The sequence below is a fragment of the Notothenia rossii genome (assembly GCF_949606895.1).
Source record: "Notothenia rossii genome assembly, chromosome: 8".
Taxonomy (NCBI): domain Eukaryota; kingdom Metazoa; phylum Chordata; class Actinopteri; order Perciformes; family Nototheniidae; genus Notothenia; species Notothenia rossii.
Window position 1 is genome coordinate 344,957 of NC_136906.1, and position 14,552 is coordinate 359,508.

Sequence of the window (14,552 nt, forward strand, 5' to 3'; positions counted from 1 at the left end):
AGGTATTTCATTACTTATGTATTTAGAATTCCATAACTTAGTAACAGAGATGGTCAAACTAAAGTGGAGACATGGCAGAAATCCTACAATGAAGCGGGACATTGAACTGTTCACCCGTGAGAGGGCGATCAAGAAAAGAGAGCGAGCGGTCCCGCTGAGGGAGTTCACAGATGAGAAGACTCAGAAAGACAGAAGCACAATAACAAATATATTTAGGTGTTTTTTGTAAATAACCGACGGTGTCAAGAGGAAGTAAAGTCCCCTGGTTTGTCCCCTATACTCTAACGCCAGGCAGGCATTTTGGTGTGATCACCATAGCCATATGAGGCCGGACTCGGAGGCCTTTCCTTTGCTTCCAGCTGTCAGATTGTAAACGAAGTCACGTGACTGGGGGCAGATGACAGCGCTGACAAGTTGTGTTTTCATCGCAGTGAGACGCTACAGTTGATTCGGCCACAGTAGAAAACAAAAAAAACTCTCGCTCTCTCCAGAGGGGCAGGTCAGACAAAAATGGCAAACGGGCCGTTGCCCGGGCAACATTAGCCCGTACCTATGCACGTCCCTGGTGTGTGTGCATGTGGGTATATGTGTATGTGTCTGTGTGTGTTTGTTTGTGTGTGTGCGCGTGTGTGTGTGTGTGTGTGTGTGTGTGTGTGTGTGTGTGTGTGTGTGTGTGTGTGTGTGTGTGTGTGTGTGTGTGTGTGTGTGTGTGTGTGTGTGTGTGTGTGTACCTCTCCTCTCCACCGCTTTGATACACTTCTCCAGGAACTTGGGGGTGTTGCAGTTCTCTCGGTGGCTCAGCGTGTCGAGGTGGCAGCCGAACACGTTGTCTGCAGGAACATCAAGCTGCATCTTCAGTATTTACTCTCCCCCATGTATCTTCAGTATTTACTCTCCCCCATGTATCTTCAGTATTTACTCTCCCCCATGCATCTTCAGTATTTACTCTCCCCCATGCATCTTCAGTATTTACTCTCCCCCATGTATCTTCAGTATTTACTCTCCCCCATGTATCTTCAGTATTTACTCTCCCCCATGCATCTCCAGTATTTACTCTCCCCCATGCATCTCCAGTATTTACTCTCCCCCATGTATCTTCAGTATTTACTCTCCCCCATGTATCTTCAGTATTTACTCTCCCCATGTATCTTCAGTATTTACTCTCCCCCATGTATCTTCAGTATTTACTCTCCCCCATGTATCTTCAGTATTTACTCTCCCCATGTATCTTCAGTATTTACTCTCCCCCATGTATCTCCAGTATTTACTCTCCCCCATGTATCTTCAGTATTTACTCTCCCCCATGTATCTTCAGTATTTACTCTCCCCCATGCATCTTCAGTATTTACTCTCCCCCATGTATCTTCAGTATTTACTCTCCCCCATGTATCTTCAGTATTTACTCTCCCCATGTATCTCCAGTATTTACTCTCCCCCATGTATCTTCAGTATTTACTCTCCCCCATGTATCTTCAGTATTTACTCTCCCCATGTATCTTCAGTATTTACTCTCCCCATGTATCTTCAGTATTTACTCTCCCCCATGTATCTTCAGTATTTACTCTCCCCCATGTATCTTCAGTATTTACTCTCCCCCATGTATCTTCAGTATTTACTCTCCCCATGTATCTTCAGTATTTACTCTCCCCATGTATCTTCAGTATTTACTCTCCCCATGTATCTTCAGTATTTACTCTCCCCATGTATCTTCAGTATTTACTCTCCCCCATGCATCTTCAGTATTTACTCTCCCCCATGTATCTCCAGTATTTACTCTCCCCATGTATCTTCAGTATTTACTCTCCCCATGTATCTTCAGTATTTACTCTCCCCATGTATCTTCAGTATTTACTCTCCCCCATGTATCTTCAGTATTTACTCTCCCCCATGTATCTTCAGTATTTACTCTCCCCCATGCATCTTCAGTATTTACTCTCCCCCATGTATCTTCAGTATTTACTCTCCCCCATGTATCTTCAGTATTTACTCTCCCCATGTATCTTCAGTATTTACTCTCCCCATGTATCTTCAGTATTTACTCTCCCCCATGTATCTTCAGTATTTACTCTCCCCCATGTATCTTCAGTATTTACTCTCCCCCATGTATCTTCAGTATTTACTCTCCCCATGTATCTTCAGTATTTACTCTCCCCCATGTATCTTCAGTATTTACTCTCCCCATGTATCTTCAGTATTTACTCTCCCCCATGTATCTTCAGTATTTACTCTCCCCATGTATCTTCAGTATTTACTCTCCCCCATGTATCTTCAGTATTTACTCTCCCCATGTATCTTCAGTATTTACTCTCCCCCATGTATCTTCAGTATTTACTCTCTCCCATGTATCTTCAGTATTTACTCTCCCCCATGTATCTCCAGTATTTACTCTCCCCCATGTATCTTCAGTATTTACTCTCCCCCATGTATCTCCAGTATTTACTCTCCCCCATGTATCTTCAGTATTTACTCTCCCCCATGTATCTCCAGTATTTACTCTCCCCCATGTATCTTCAGTATTTACTCTCCCCCATGTATCTTCAGTATTTACTCTCCCCATGTATCTTCAGTATTTACTCTCCCCCATGTATCTTCAGTATTTACTCTCCCCCATGTATCTTCAGTATTTACTCTCCCCCATGTATCTCCAGTATTTACTCTCCCCCATGTATCTTCAGTATTTACTCTCCCCCATGTATCTTCAGTATTTACTCTCCCCCATGCATCTTCAGTATTTACTCTCCCCCATGCATCTTCAGTATTTACTCTCCCCCATGTATCTTCAGTATTTACTCTCCCCCATGCATCTTCAGTATTTACTCTCCCCCATGTATCTTCAGTATTTACTCTCCCCATGTATCTTCAGTATTTACTCTCCCCCATGCATCTTCAGTATTTACTCTCCCCCATGCATCTTCAGTATTTACTCTCCCCCATGTATCTTCAGTATTTACTCTCCCCCATGCATCTTCAGTATTTACTCTCCCCCATGCATCTTCAGTATTTACTCTCCCCCATGTATCTTCAGTATTTACTCTCCCCCATGCATCTTCAGTATTTACTCTCCCCCATGTATCTTCAGTATTTACTCTCCCCCATGCATCTTCAGTATTTACTCTCCCCCATGTATCTTCAGTATTTACTCTCCCCCATGCATCTTCAGTATTTACTCTCCCCCATGCATCTTCAGTATTTACTCTCCCCCATGTATCTTCAGTATTTACTCTCCCCATGTATCTTCAGTATTTACTCTCCCCCATGTATCTTCAGTATTTACTCTCCCCCATGCATCTTCAGTATTTACTCTCCCCCATGCATCTTCAGTATTTACTCTCCCCCATGCATCTTCAGTATTTACTCTCCCCCATGCATCTTCAGTATTTACTCTCCCCCATGCATCTTCAGTATTTACTCTCCCCCATGCATCTTCAGTATTTACTCTCCCCCATGCATCTCCAGTATTTACTCTCCCCCATGTATCTCCAGTATTTACTCTCCCCCATGCATCTACCTCATGACACTTATAAGATATGATGAACGGCCTGACGCTGCTCTCTGATTGGCCGCTATTCATCACGTGCTGCTCACCTCGGATGTAACCCTTCTCTTTGACGCTCTGCAGCGTCGGCCGTCGCTGGAGGAAACGCCGGAGTTTAGTTCTGACTCTCCTCTGTTCTGAGTCTCCTCCAGAACCTCTGTTCGCTGCGGGGGAGGAGGAGGAGGAGGAGGAGGAGGAGGAGGAGGAGGAGGAGGAGGAGGAGGGGGAGGAGGGGGAGGAGGGTTATTTCTTAGCCTATTGAGCCCTGAGCCTGTTTTTCAGGTCTCAGGCTCGAAAATGACATTTCCAGAACAAAGGACCATATCTTCTAAAAGGGTTAAATTAATAATCTCTTTTCTCAGAGTAATGATAAACCTGTGAGTTGGATGTAGAAGAGTCAGAATCAATATAGATGTTTTTATTTTAAAGAAAATTCAGATTGAACTTGGTAAAAAACTGTAAATTATAGTGTCCGTCCAAAGATTCTTTTTTACTTATAGTGAAAACTACCCTTGGATGATGGTAAGGTAGACTACAAGCTTTAGGAATCCAAAGTACAACAGATAATAAGTACCCTGAATCAAGATTGATGCAAAACAAGTGATATTTGACCTTTTTAGAGAGGTTTAGAAAAAAATACACTTCTGGGGTCATTTGGGTGGATTTTCCGTTTCTCTGGAACCCATTGGTCGATTTTGCTGATTGACATCTCTTTCTGACCGTTAGAGCCAATAGAATCGAAGGGGGATTTCCCCACACACACATGGTAAAAGAAAAAGGTGGGGGCTTTGCGCTCGCAGGTTTTCATGAGAGTGAAATTATCTCTAGCTCTGACATCTGGAAACGGAAAAGCAGTGTAATTGCTGATGGATTATCAGAAATCATTTCAAAGGGACACAGACACATTGGATTAACCTATGGATTAACGTCAGCAGCGTTTTTATCGTTTTTAATGCCATTGAAGACCACTTTTGACCAGATACGACACAGGTGGGCCATGTTAGCATTTTTAGCTACCTAGCGCCACATGTTTTGATGTCTGTTTTTGTTTATAAAGTCTTGAGTTCGTATCATTGAGTGATAATGAGGGTACCCATCGATTCTGTGTCTCCTCACGATCAGATCGATGGGTTGGACATGCAGAATGGATAAATAATAAGGTTTTATGAGTGAGTTTCGGTGCAGTAATCTGTTAGCATTTTTCGCTCGTTGCTAGTTCAGAGGCTCAGCGTTAGCATTGTGTTTTTTTTTTTTTCTTTCAGTTAGCTGAGTTTCTTCCCGTTACATGGATATAAAACATTCTTAGTTTATTAAATGAACATGCCCTCAGACACTGTTTCCTGCAAGATGTTGAGGGAGGGCCCGGGACCGGGGTCTCTCGGGCTTCATTAATGATATCTTTCAGACTCAGAAGAACTGAACTCACGTGTCCTCCTGCGCTCTTTGTCCTCTTTGTCTGAAGCAGCGTCGTCCTCGTCCTCTGACTGATGGTCCACCCCCTGAACCACAGCAGAGACCGTTAGAGAAAGAATATGTGTGTGTGTGTGTCCATGTGTGTGTGTGCGCGTGTGAGTGCATGTGTGTGCGTGTGTGTGCGCGTGTGAGTGCATGTGTGTGCGTGTCTATGTGTGTGTGTGCACGTGTGAGTGCATGTGTGTGTGTATGTACGCGTGTGTGTCTATGTATGTGTGTGCACGCGTGTGTGTGTGTCTATGTATGTTATGCATGCGTGTGTGTGTGTGTGTGTGTGTGTGTGTGTGTGTGTGTGTGTGTGTGTGTGTGTGTGTGTGTGTGTGTGTGTGTGTGTGTGTGTGTGTGTGTGTGTGTGTGTGTGTGTGTGTGTGTGTGTGTGTGTGTGTGTGTGTGTGTGTGTGTGTGTGTGTGTGTGTGTGTGTGTGTGTGTGTGTGTGTGTGTGTGTGTTACCAGCTGTCTGATGGTGTCCTGCATGGCTTTGAGCCAGTCGCTGATGATGCTCTCCGTGTCGTACTGCATCAGAAACTCACAGCCCTGACGCGTCTTCAGCTGCAACAACATAACATCTCTGTTAAAGAATAACAGCTGAGGATTAACTCTGATAAACTGACTTTATTCAGAAACACTGCAGAGCTAAAGTGTCCTCGTCTCGTATGTTCTGGTTCTTCTCTCCTCATATCAGAGCGTCTTCACCACAAGACTACAGAGTTATTAAAGATGTCCTCCTGCAGTCTCTAACAGAGACTAACCACGGGGACAAAGTCCCGCTGTAACCACAGTGACAGAGTCCCCTGTAACCACGGGGACAGAGTCCAACTGTAACCACAGGGACAGAGTCCCGCTGTAACCACAGTGAAAGAGTCCCCTGTAACCACGGGGACAGAGTCCAGCTGTAACCACGGGGACAGAGTCCCGCTGTAACCACAGTGACAGAGTCCCCTGTAACCACGGGGACAGAGTCTCGCTGTAACCACGGAGACAGAGTCCCGCTGTAACCAGAGTGACAGAGTCCCCTGTAACCACGGGGACAGAGTCTCGCTGTAACCACGGTGACAGAGTCTCGCTGTAACCACGGGGACAGAGTCCAGCTGTAACCACGGGGACAGAGTCCCGCTGTAACCACAGTGAAAGAGTCCCCTGTAACAACGGGGACAGAGTCTCGCTGTAACAATGGTGACGGGTACCTCCAGGACGTTCTTCTTGGAGGACTTGTTGGTCGCCCAGCCCACCAACGCTCCTCTCAGCTCCACCGTGTACTCAGGAGTGATCTGAGACGTCTTGCTCTGAAACAGGAAGACATCATCAGGGTCACAGAGGGGTCAATGACATCATCAGGGTCACAGAGAGGTCACAGAGGGGTCACAGAGGGGTCATAGAGAGTTCACAGAGGGGTCACCCAGGGGTCAAAGGGCAGGGATGGAGCCTCTCATACCGCTGTGCCGGGGGGGGCAGACTTAGGGTCTCTGTGGAAGGTCAGGATCCCCCCATGGAGGACGGTCCATGACTGACTCCAGTTCTTCCTGTGGACAAAAACACAGTAAAGAGATGCCCGGAATAACATCAGTAATAACATCAGTAATAACATCTGAAATAACATCTGGAATAACATCTGGAATAGCGTCAGTAATAACATCTGGAATAACGTCAGTAATAACATCTGGAGTAACGTCCGTAATAACATCTGGAATAGCGTCAGTAATAACATCTGGAATAACGTCAGTAATAACATCTGAAATAACATCTGAAATAACATCTGGAATAACGTCAGTAATAACATCTGGAATAACATCTGGAACAACGTCAGTAATAACATCTGGAATAACATCTGGAATAGCGTCAGTAATAACATCTGGAATAACGTCAGTAATAACATCTGGAGTAACGTCCGTAATAACATCTGAAATAACATCTGGAATAACGTCAGCAATAAAATCTGGAATAACATCTGGAGTAACATCTGAAATAACATCTGGAACAACGTCAGTAATAACATCTGGAATAACATCTGGAATAGCGTCAGTAATAACATCTGGAATAACGTCAGTAATAACATCTGAAATAACATCTGGAGTAACGTCCGTAATAACATCTGAAATAACATCTGGAACAACGTCAGTAATAACATCTGGAATAACATCTGGAATAGCGTCAGTAATAACATCTGGAATAACGTCAGTAATAACATCTGGAATAACATCTGGAGTAACGTCCGTAATAACATCTGGAATAACATCTGGAATAACGCCCGTAATAACATCTGGAATAACATCTGGAATAACGTTCGTAATAACATCTGTAATAACATCTGGAATAACGTCAGTAATAACATCTGGAATAACATCCGGAATAACGCCCGTAATAACATCTGGAATAACATCTGGAATAACGTCAGTAATAACATCTGGAATAACATCTGGAATAACGTCAGTAATAACATCTGTAATAACATCTGGAATAACGTCAGTAATAACACCTGGAATAACATCTGAAATAACATCTGGAATAACGTCCGTAATAACATCTGGAATAACATCTGGAATAACGTCAGTAATAACATCTGGAATAACATCTGGAATAACGTCAGTAATAACATCTGTAATAACATCTGGAATAACGTCAGTAATAACATCTGGAATAACATCTGAAATAACATCTGGAATAACGTCAGTGATAACATCTGAAATAACATCTGGACTAACATCTGGAATAACATCAGCCTCACCTGATCTTCTTGCCGTTATCGACTACTTTGGTCTTATTCATGATTCCTGCTTTCTCCAGCAGATGGCACTGTGGACACAAAGACAGGTGAGTGAAACCTGCAGGTCCACATTTCGTAACACGACTCTATTGTAAACATGGGAGTGGTGTGTGTGTGTGTGTGTGTGTGTGTGTGTGTGTGTGTGTGTGTGTGTGTGTGTGTGTGTGTGTGTGTGTGTGTGTGTGTGTGTGTGTGTGTGTGTGTGTGTGTGTGTGTGTGTGTGTGTGTGTGTGTGTGTGTGTGTGTGTGTGTGTGTGTGTGTGTGTGTGTGTGTGTGTGTGTGTGTGTGTGTGTGTGTGTAAACAGACACTTTTACTGAAGGAAACCATATCCTCCTCCTGACAGACAGGAAGACTTCCCCCAACATCTGAACATCAGTTTTTCTTGCGTTACCTTTAACAGGAAACTGTTTCTCTCTCACGGTGAACAAGGACTCTATCAGACTATCTACACTTCCATTTTGTGCTGGGTGTTTGAATACATTCATCCATGAAGATGTGTATACTTGTATTCTTCGATCTCTGTGCAGCCGTGAGAGATAAACAGATTTTTAAGGTAACACTGTGCCTGATATACAGAGGGTCAGCCCCCACACTAGAACCTCAGACAGAACCTCCTACAGAACCTCCATCACCAGGTCTCTACAGAACCTCCATCACCAGGTCTCTGTAGAACCTCCACCACCAGGTCTCTGCAGAACCTCCATCACCAGGTCTCTGCAGAACCTCCACCACCAGGTCTCTGCAGAACCTCCACCACCAGGTCTCTGTAGAACCTCCATCACCAGGTCTCTGCAGAACCTCCACCACCAGGTCTCTGTAGAACCTCCATCACCAGGTCTCTGCAGAACCTCCACCACCAGGTCTCTGTAGAACCTCCATCACCAGGTCTCTGCAGAACCTCCACCACAAGGTCTCTGCAGAACCTCCATCACCAGGTCTCTGCAGAACCTCCACCACCAGGTCTCTGCAGAACCTCGTACAGAACTTCCACCAGTGTGTTATAACAGAACCCATCCACCAGTCCTCCACCTGCAGCCTTCAGCCCAGAAACACCTCCAGAAACCCATTAGTGTTGAAAGTGTAATGAGAATAAAAGTTAGTCGGAGTCGTGTCAGGCATCTACACTTGGGGGGGGGGGGGGGTGTACACATTATGCAAATATCCCGTATGAGTTTTCTCCTCTCGAACGGATCATGATCCGGTGATCAGGTGTCACGTCTGAACTCTCTCTGTGTTCCTGGAGCTGGGGGTATGCAGTATGAGGTTTAAAAAACTTCAACATCACTCTTCAGTACTTTCACGATAAAATCCCTGCAGAGGTAACTCCAATTCACTTAATGTTTCCAGGTCAATATAGATGAATGTACCAGAGGGCATCATGACCTGTTCTCCGTTCACCAGGAGAGGGTGCTGGAGCTCAGGCACTGCTTTATTTTACTGCTGTTCAATGGGATCAGATGTTGCATTTCTGTTATTGGGACGTTCTCATTTTTGAGTTGTTTATTCGTAGCGCCCCCCGCTGTGGAAAGGCCTTAAGATGTTAGTAGAACACAGGTTTCCATGGTAACATCTCCATGGTAACAATATCCAACACAACCCAACAAACACCCGGCAGCCAATCAGAGGCTGAGGACCTACGTGGGGCCGGTGGGGGCCGGCGATCCGGTCTGACAGATTCCTCTTCAGATTCCTGTCTGAGGGCTTAACGAGGAAAACAGAATGTTGACCAATCAGTGAGGGAGAGAGTGGGGGGGAGGGGGTAGACAGGTGAGAGGGTCTACCTGAGGACTGTCCGGGGAGTTTCTTCTGCTGGAAACCTCAGTAAAATCTGAGACATTCCTCCTGTGGCTCGGAGCAAAGGTCTGAAACCAAGAACGTTTTAAATTACGCAAGGGCCAAAATCTGGTTCCCACAAGTTATTATCTGGTTCCTACAAGTTATTATCTGGTTCCTTCAAGTTATTATCTGGTTCCTACAAGTTATTATCTGGTTCCTACAAGTTATTATCTGGTTCCTTCAAGTTATTATCTGGTTCCTTCAAGTTATTATCTGGTTCCTACAAGTTATTATCTGGTTCCTACAAGTTATTATCTGGTTCCTACAAGTTATTATCTGGTTCCTACAAGTTATTATCTGTTTCCTTCAAGTTATTATCTGGTTCCTACAAGTTATTATCTGGTTCCTTCAAGTTATTATCTGTTTCCTACAAGTTATTATCTGGTTCCTTCAAGTTATTATCTGTTTCCTACAAGTTATTATCTGGTTCCTACAAGTTATTATCTGTTTCCTACAAGTTATTATCTGGTTCCTTCAAGTTATTATCTGGTTCATACAAGTTATTATCTGGTTCCCTCAAGTTATTATCTGTTTCCTACAAGTTATTATCTGGTTCCTTCAAGTTATTATCTGGTTCATACAAGTTATTATCTGGTTCCTTCAAGTTATTATCTGGTTCCTACAAGTTATTATCTGTTTCTCACAAGTTATTATCTGTTTCCTTCAAGTTATTATCTGGTTCCTACAAGTTATTATCTGGTTCCTACAAGTTATTATCTGGTTCCTACAAGTTATTATCTGTTTCCTTCAAGTTATTATCTGGTTCCTTCAAGTTATTATCTGTTTCCTTCAAGTTATTATCTGGTTCCTTCAAGTTATTATCTGGTTCCTACAAGTTATTATCTGGTTCCTACAAGTTATTATCTGTTTCCTTCAAGTTATTATCTGGTTCCTTCAAGTTATTATCTGGTTCCTTCAAGTTATTATCTGTTTCTCACAAGTTATTATCTGGTTCCTACAAGTTATTATCTGTTTCCTTCAAGTTATTATCTGGTTCCTACAAGTTATTATCTGTTTCCTTCAAGTTATTATCTGGTTCCTTCAAGTTATTATCTGGTTCCTACAAGTTATTATCTGGTTCCTTCAAGTTATTATCTGGTTCCTACAAGTTATTATCTGTTTCTCACAAGTTATTATCTGGTTCCTACAAGTTATTATCTGTTTCCTTCAAGTTATTATCTGGTTCCTACAAGTTATTATCTGTTTCCTTCAAGTTATTATCTGGTTCCTACAAGTTATTATCTGGTTCCTTCAAGTTATTATCTGGTTCCTACAAGTTATTATCTGGTTCCTACAAGTTATTATCTGGTTCCTACAAGTTATTATCTGGTTCCTTCAAGTTATTATCTGGTTCCTACAAGTTATTATCTGGTTCCTTCAAGTTATTATCTGTTTCCTACAAGTTATTATCTGGTTCCTACACGTTATTATCTGGTTCCTACAAGTTATTATCTGGTTCCAACAAGTTATTATCTGTTTCCTTCAAGTTATTATCTGGTTCATACAAGTTATTATCTGTTTCCTTCAAGTTATTATCTGGTTCCTACACGTTATTATCTGGTTCCTTCAAGTTATTATCTGGTTCCTACAAGTTATTATCTGGTTCCTTCAAGTTATTATCTGTTTCCTACAAGTTATATCTGGTTCCTACACGTTATTATCTGGTTCCTACAAGTTATTATCTGGTTCCAACAAGTTATTATCTGTTTCCTACAAGTATTATCTGGTTCCTACACGTTATTATCTGGTTCCTACAAGTTATTATCTGGTTCCAACAAGTTATTATCTGTTTCCTTCAAGTTATTATCTGGTTCCCTCAAGTTATTATCTGGTTCCTTCAAGTTATTATCTGTTTCTCACAAGTTATTATCTGTTTCCTTCAAGTTATTATCTGGTTCCTACAAGTTATTATCTGGTTCCTACAAGTTATTATCTGGTTCCTACAAGTTATTATCTGTTCCTTCAAGTTATTATCTGGTTCCTACAAGTTATTATCTGGTTCCTTCAAGTTATTATCTGTTTCCTACAAGTTATTATCTGGTTCCTACACGTTATTATCTGGTTCCTACAAGTTATTATCTGGTTCCTTCAAGTTATTATCTGTTTCCTTCAAGTTATTATCTGGTTCCTACAAGTTATTATCTGGTTCCTTCAAGTTATTATCTGGTTCCTTCAAGTTATTATCTGGTTCCTTCAAGTTATTATCTGGTTCCTACAAGTTATTATCTGGTTCCTACAAGTTATTATCTGTTTCCTACAAGTTATTATCTGGTTCCTTCAAGTTATTATCTGGTTCCTACAAGTTATTATCTGGTTCCTACAAGTTATTATCAGGTTCCTTCAAGTTATTATCTGGTTCCTACAAGTTATTATCTGGTTCCTACAAGTTATTATCTGTTTCATACAAGTTATTATCTGTTTCATACAAGTTATTATCTGGTTCCTACAAGTTATTATCTGGTTCCTACAAGTTATTATCTGGTTCCTTCAAGTTTTATCTGTTTCATACAAGTTATTATCTGTTTCATACAAGTTATTATCTGGTTCCTACAAGTTATTATCTGGTTCCTACAAGTTATTATCTGGTTCCTTCAAGTTATTATCTGTTTCATACAAGTTATTATCTGTTTCATACAAGTTATTATCTGGTTCCTACAAGTTATTATCTGTTTCATACAAGTTATTATCTGGTTCCTTCAAGTTATTATCTGGTTCCTACAAGTTATTATCTGGTTCATACAAGTTATTATCTGGTTCCTTCAAGTTATTATCTGGTTCCTACAAGTTATTATCTGGTTCCTACAAGTTATTATCTGTTTCATACAAGTTATTATCTGTTTCATACAAGTTATTATCTGGTTCCTACAAGTTATTATCTGGTTCCTACAAGTTATTATCTGGTTCCTTCAAGTTATTATCTGTTTCATACAAGTTATTATCTGTTTCATACAAGTTATTATCTGGTTCCTACAAGTTATTATCTGGTTCCTACAAGTTATTATCTGGTTCCTTCAAGTTATTATCTGTTTCCTTCAAGTTATTATCTGGTTCATACAAGTTATTATCTGGTTCCTACAAGTTATTATCTGTTTCATACAAGTTATTATCTGGTTCCTTCAAGTTATTATCTGGTTCCTACAAGTTATTATCTGGTTCCTTCAAGTTATTATCTGGTTCCTACAAGTTATTATCTGGTTCCTACAAGTTATTATCTGTTTCATACAAGTTATTATCTGTTTCATACAAGTTATTATCTGGTTCCTTCAAGTTATTATCTGGTTCCTACAAGTTATTATCTGTTTCCTTCAAGTTATTATCTGGTTCCTACAAGTTATTATCTGGTTCCTACAAGTTATTATCTGGTTCCTACAAGTTATTATCTGGTTCCTACAAGTTATTATCTGGTTCCTACAAGTTATTATCTGGTTCCTCAAGTTATTATCTGTTTCATACAAGTTATTATCTGGTTCCTACAAGTTATTATCTGGTTCCTACAAGTTATTATCTGTTTCCTACAAGTTATTATCTGGTTCCTACAAGTTATTATCTGGTTCCTACAAGTTATTATCTGGTTCCTACAAGTTATTATCTGGTTCCTACAAGTTATTATCTGGTTCCAACAAGTTATTATCTGGTTCCTACAAGTTATTATCTGTTCCTACAAGTTATTATCTGGTTCCTACAAGTTATTATCTGGTTCCTACAAGTTATTATCTGTTTCCTACAAGTTATTATCTGGTTCCTACAAGTTATTATCTGGTTCCTACAAGTTATTATCTGGTTTCCTACAAGTTATTATCTGGTTCCTACAAGTTATTATCTGTTTCATACAAGTTATTATCTGGTTCCTACAAGTTATTATCTGGTTCCTACAAGTTATTATCTGTTTCATACAAGTTATTATCTGGTTCCTTCAAGTTATTATCTGGTTCCTACAAGTTATTATCTGTTTCCTTCAAGTTATTATCTGGTTCCTACAAGTTATTATCTGGTTCCTACAAGTTATTATCTGGTTCCTACAAGTTATTATCTGGTTCCTACAAGTTATTATCTGGTTCCCACAAGTTATTATCTGATTCCCTCAAGTTATTATCTGTTTCCTTCAGTTATTATCTGGTTCCTACAAGTTATTATCTGGTTCCCACAAGTTATTATCTGTTTCTCACAAGTTATTATCTGGTTCCTACAAGTTATTATCTGGTTCCTACAAGTTATTATCTGGTTCCTTCAAGTTATTATCTGGTTCCTTCAAGTTATTATCTGGTTCCTTCAAGTTATTATCTGGTTCCTACAAGTTATTATCTGGTTCCTTCAAGTTATTATCTGGTTCCTACAAGTTATTATCTGGTTCCTTCAAGTTATTATCTGGTTCCTACAAGTTATTATCTGGTTCCTACAAGTTATTATCTGGTTCCAACAAGTTATTATCTGGTTCCTTCAAGTTATTATCTGATTCCTACAAGTTATTATCTGGTTCCTACAAGTTATTATCAGGTTCCTTCAAGTTATTATCTGTTTCCTACAAGTTATTATCTGTTTCCTTCAAGTTATTATCTGGTTCCTACAAGTTATTATCTGTTTCCTACAAGTTATTATCTGTTCCTTCAAGTTATTATCTGTTTCCTACAAGTTATTATCTGGTTCCTTCAAGTTATTATCTGTTTCCTACAAGTTATTATCTGGTTCCTTCAAGTTATTATCTGATTCCTTCAAGTTATTATCTGATTCCTTCAAGTTATTATCTGATTCCTTCAAGTTATTATCTGATTCCTCAAGTTATTATCTGGTTCATACAAGTTATTATCTGGTTCCTACAAGTTATTATCTGGTTCCCACAAGTTATTATCTGATTCCTTCAAGTTATTATCTGTTTCCTACAAGTTATTATCTAGTTCCTACAAGTTATTATCTGGTTCCTTCAAGTTATTATCTGTTTCCTACAAG

The 14,552-nt window shown here is 40.5% G+C and overlaps 1 protein-coding gene across 1 annotated transcript in view; it reads right to left on the reverse strand.

Moving 5' to 3' along the window:
* Window positions 1-14,552, reverse strand: part of arhgap27l (Rho GTPase activating protein 27, like) — a gene marked incomplete at its 5' end in the record, with an annotated part of 61,797 nt that overhangs the window by 4,709 nt on the left and 42,536 nt on the right. The window contains 9 exons of the mRNA XM_079642197.1: window positions 732-830; window positions 3,586-3,699; window positions 4,962-5,034; window positions 5,460-5,558; window positions 6,194-6,292; window positions 6,442-6,529; window positions 7,732-7,799; window positions 9,411-9,473; window positions 9,554-9,634. Coding sequence (XP_079498323.1) covers window positions 732-830; window positions 3,586-3,699; window positions 4,962-5,034; window positions 5,460-5,558; window positions 6,194-6,292; window positions 6,442-6,529; window positions 7,732-7,799; window positions 9,411-9,473; window positions 9,554-9,634 — 784 coding nt within the window. The remainder of the gene's footprint in view (window positions 1-731; window positions 831-3,585; window positions 3,700-4,961; window positions 5,035-5,459; window positions 5,559-6,193; window positions 6,293-6,441; window positions 6,530-7,731; window positions 7,800-9,410; window positions 9,474-9,553; window positions 9,635-14,552) is intronic.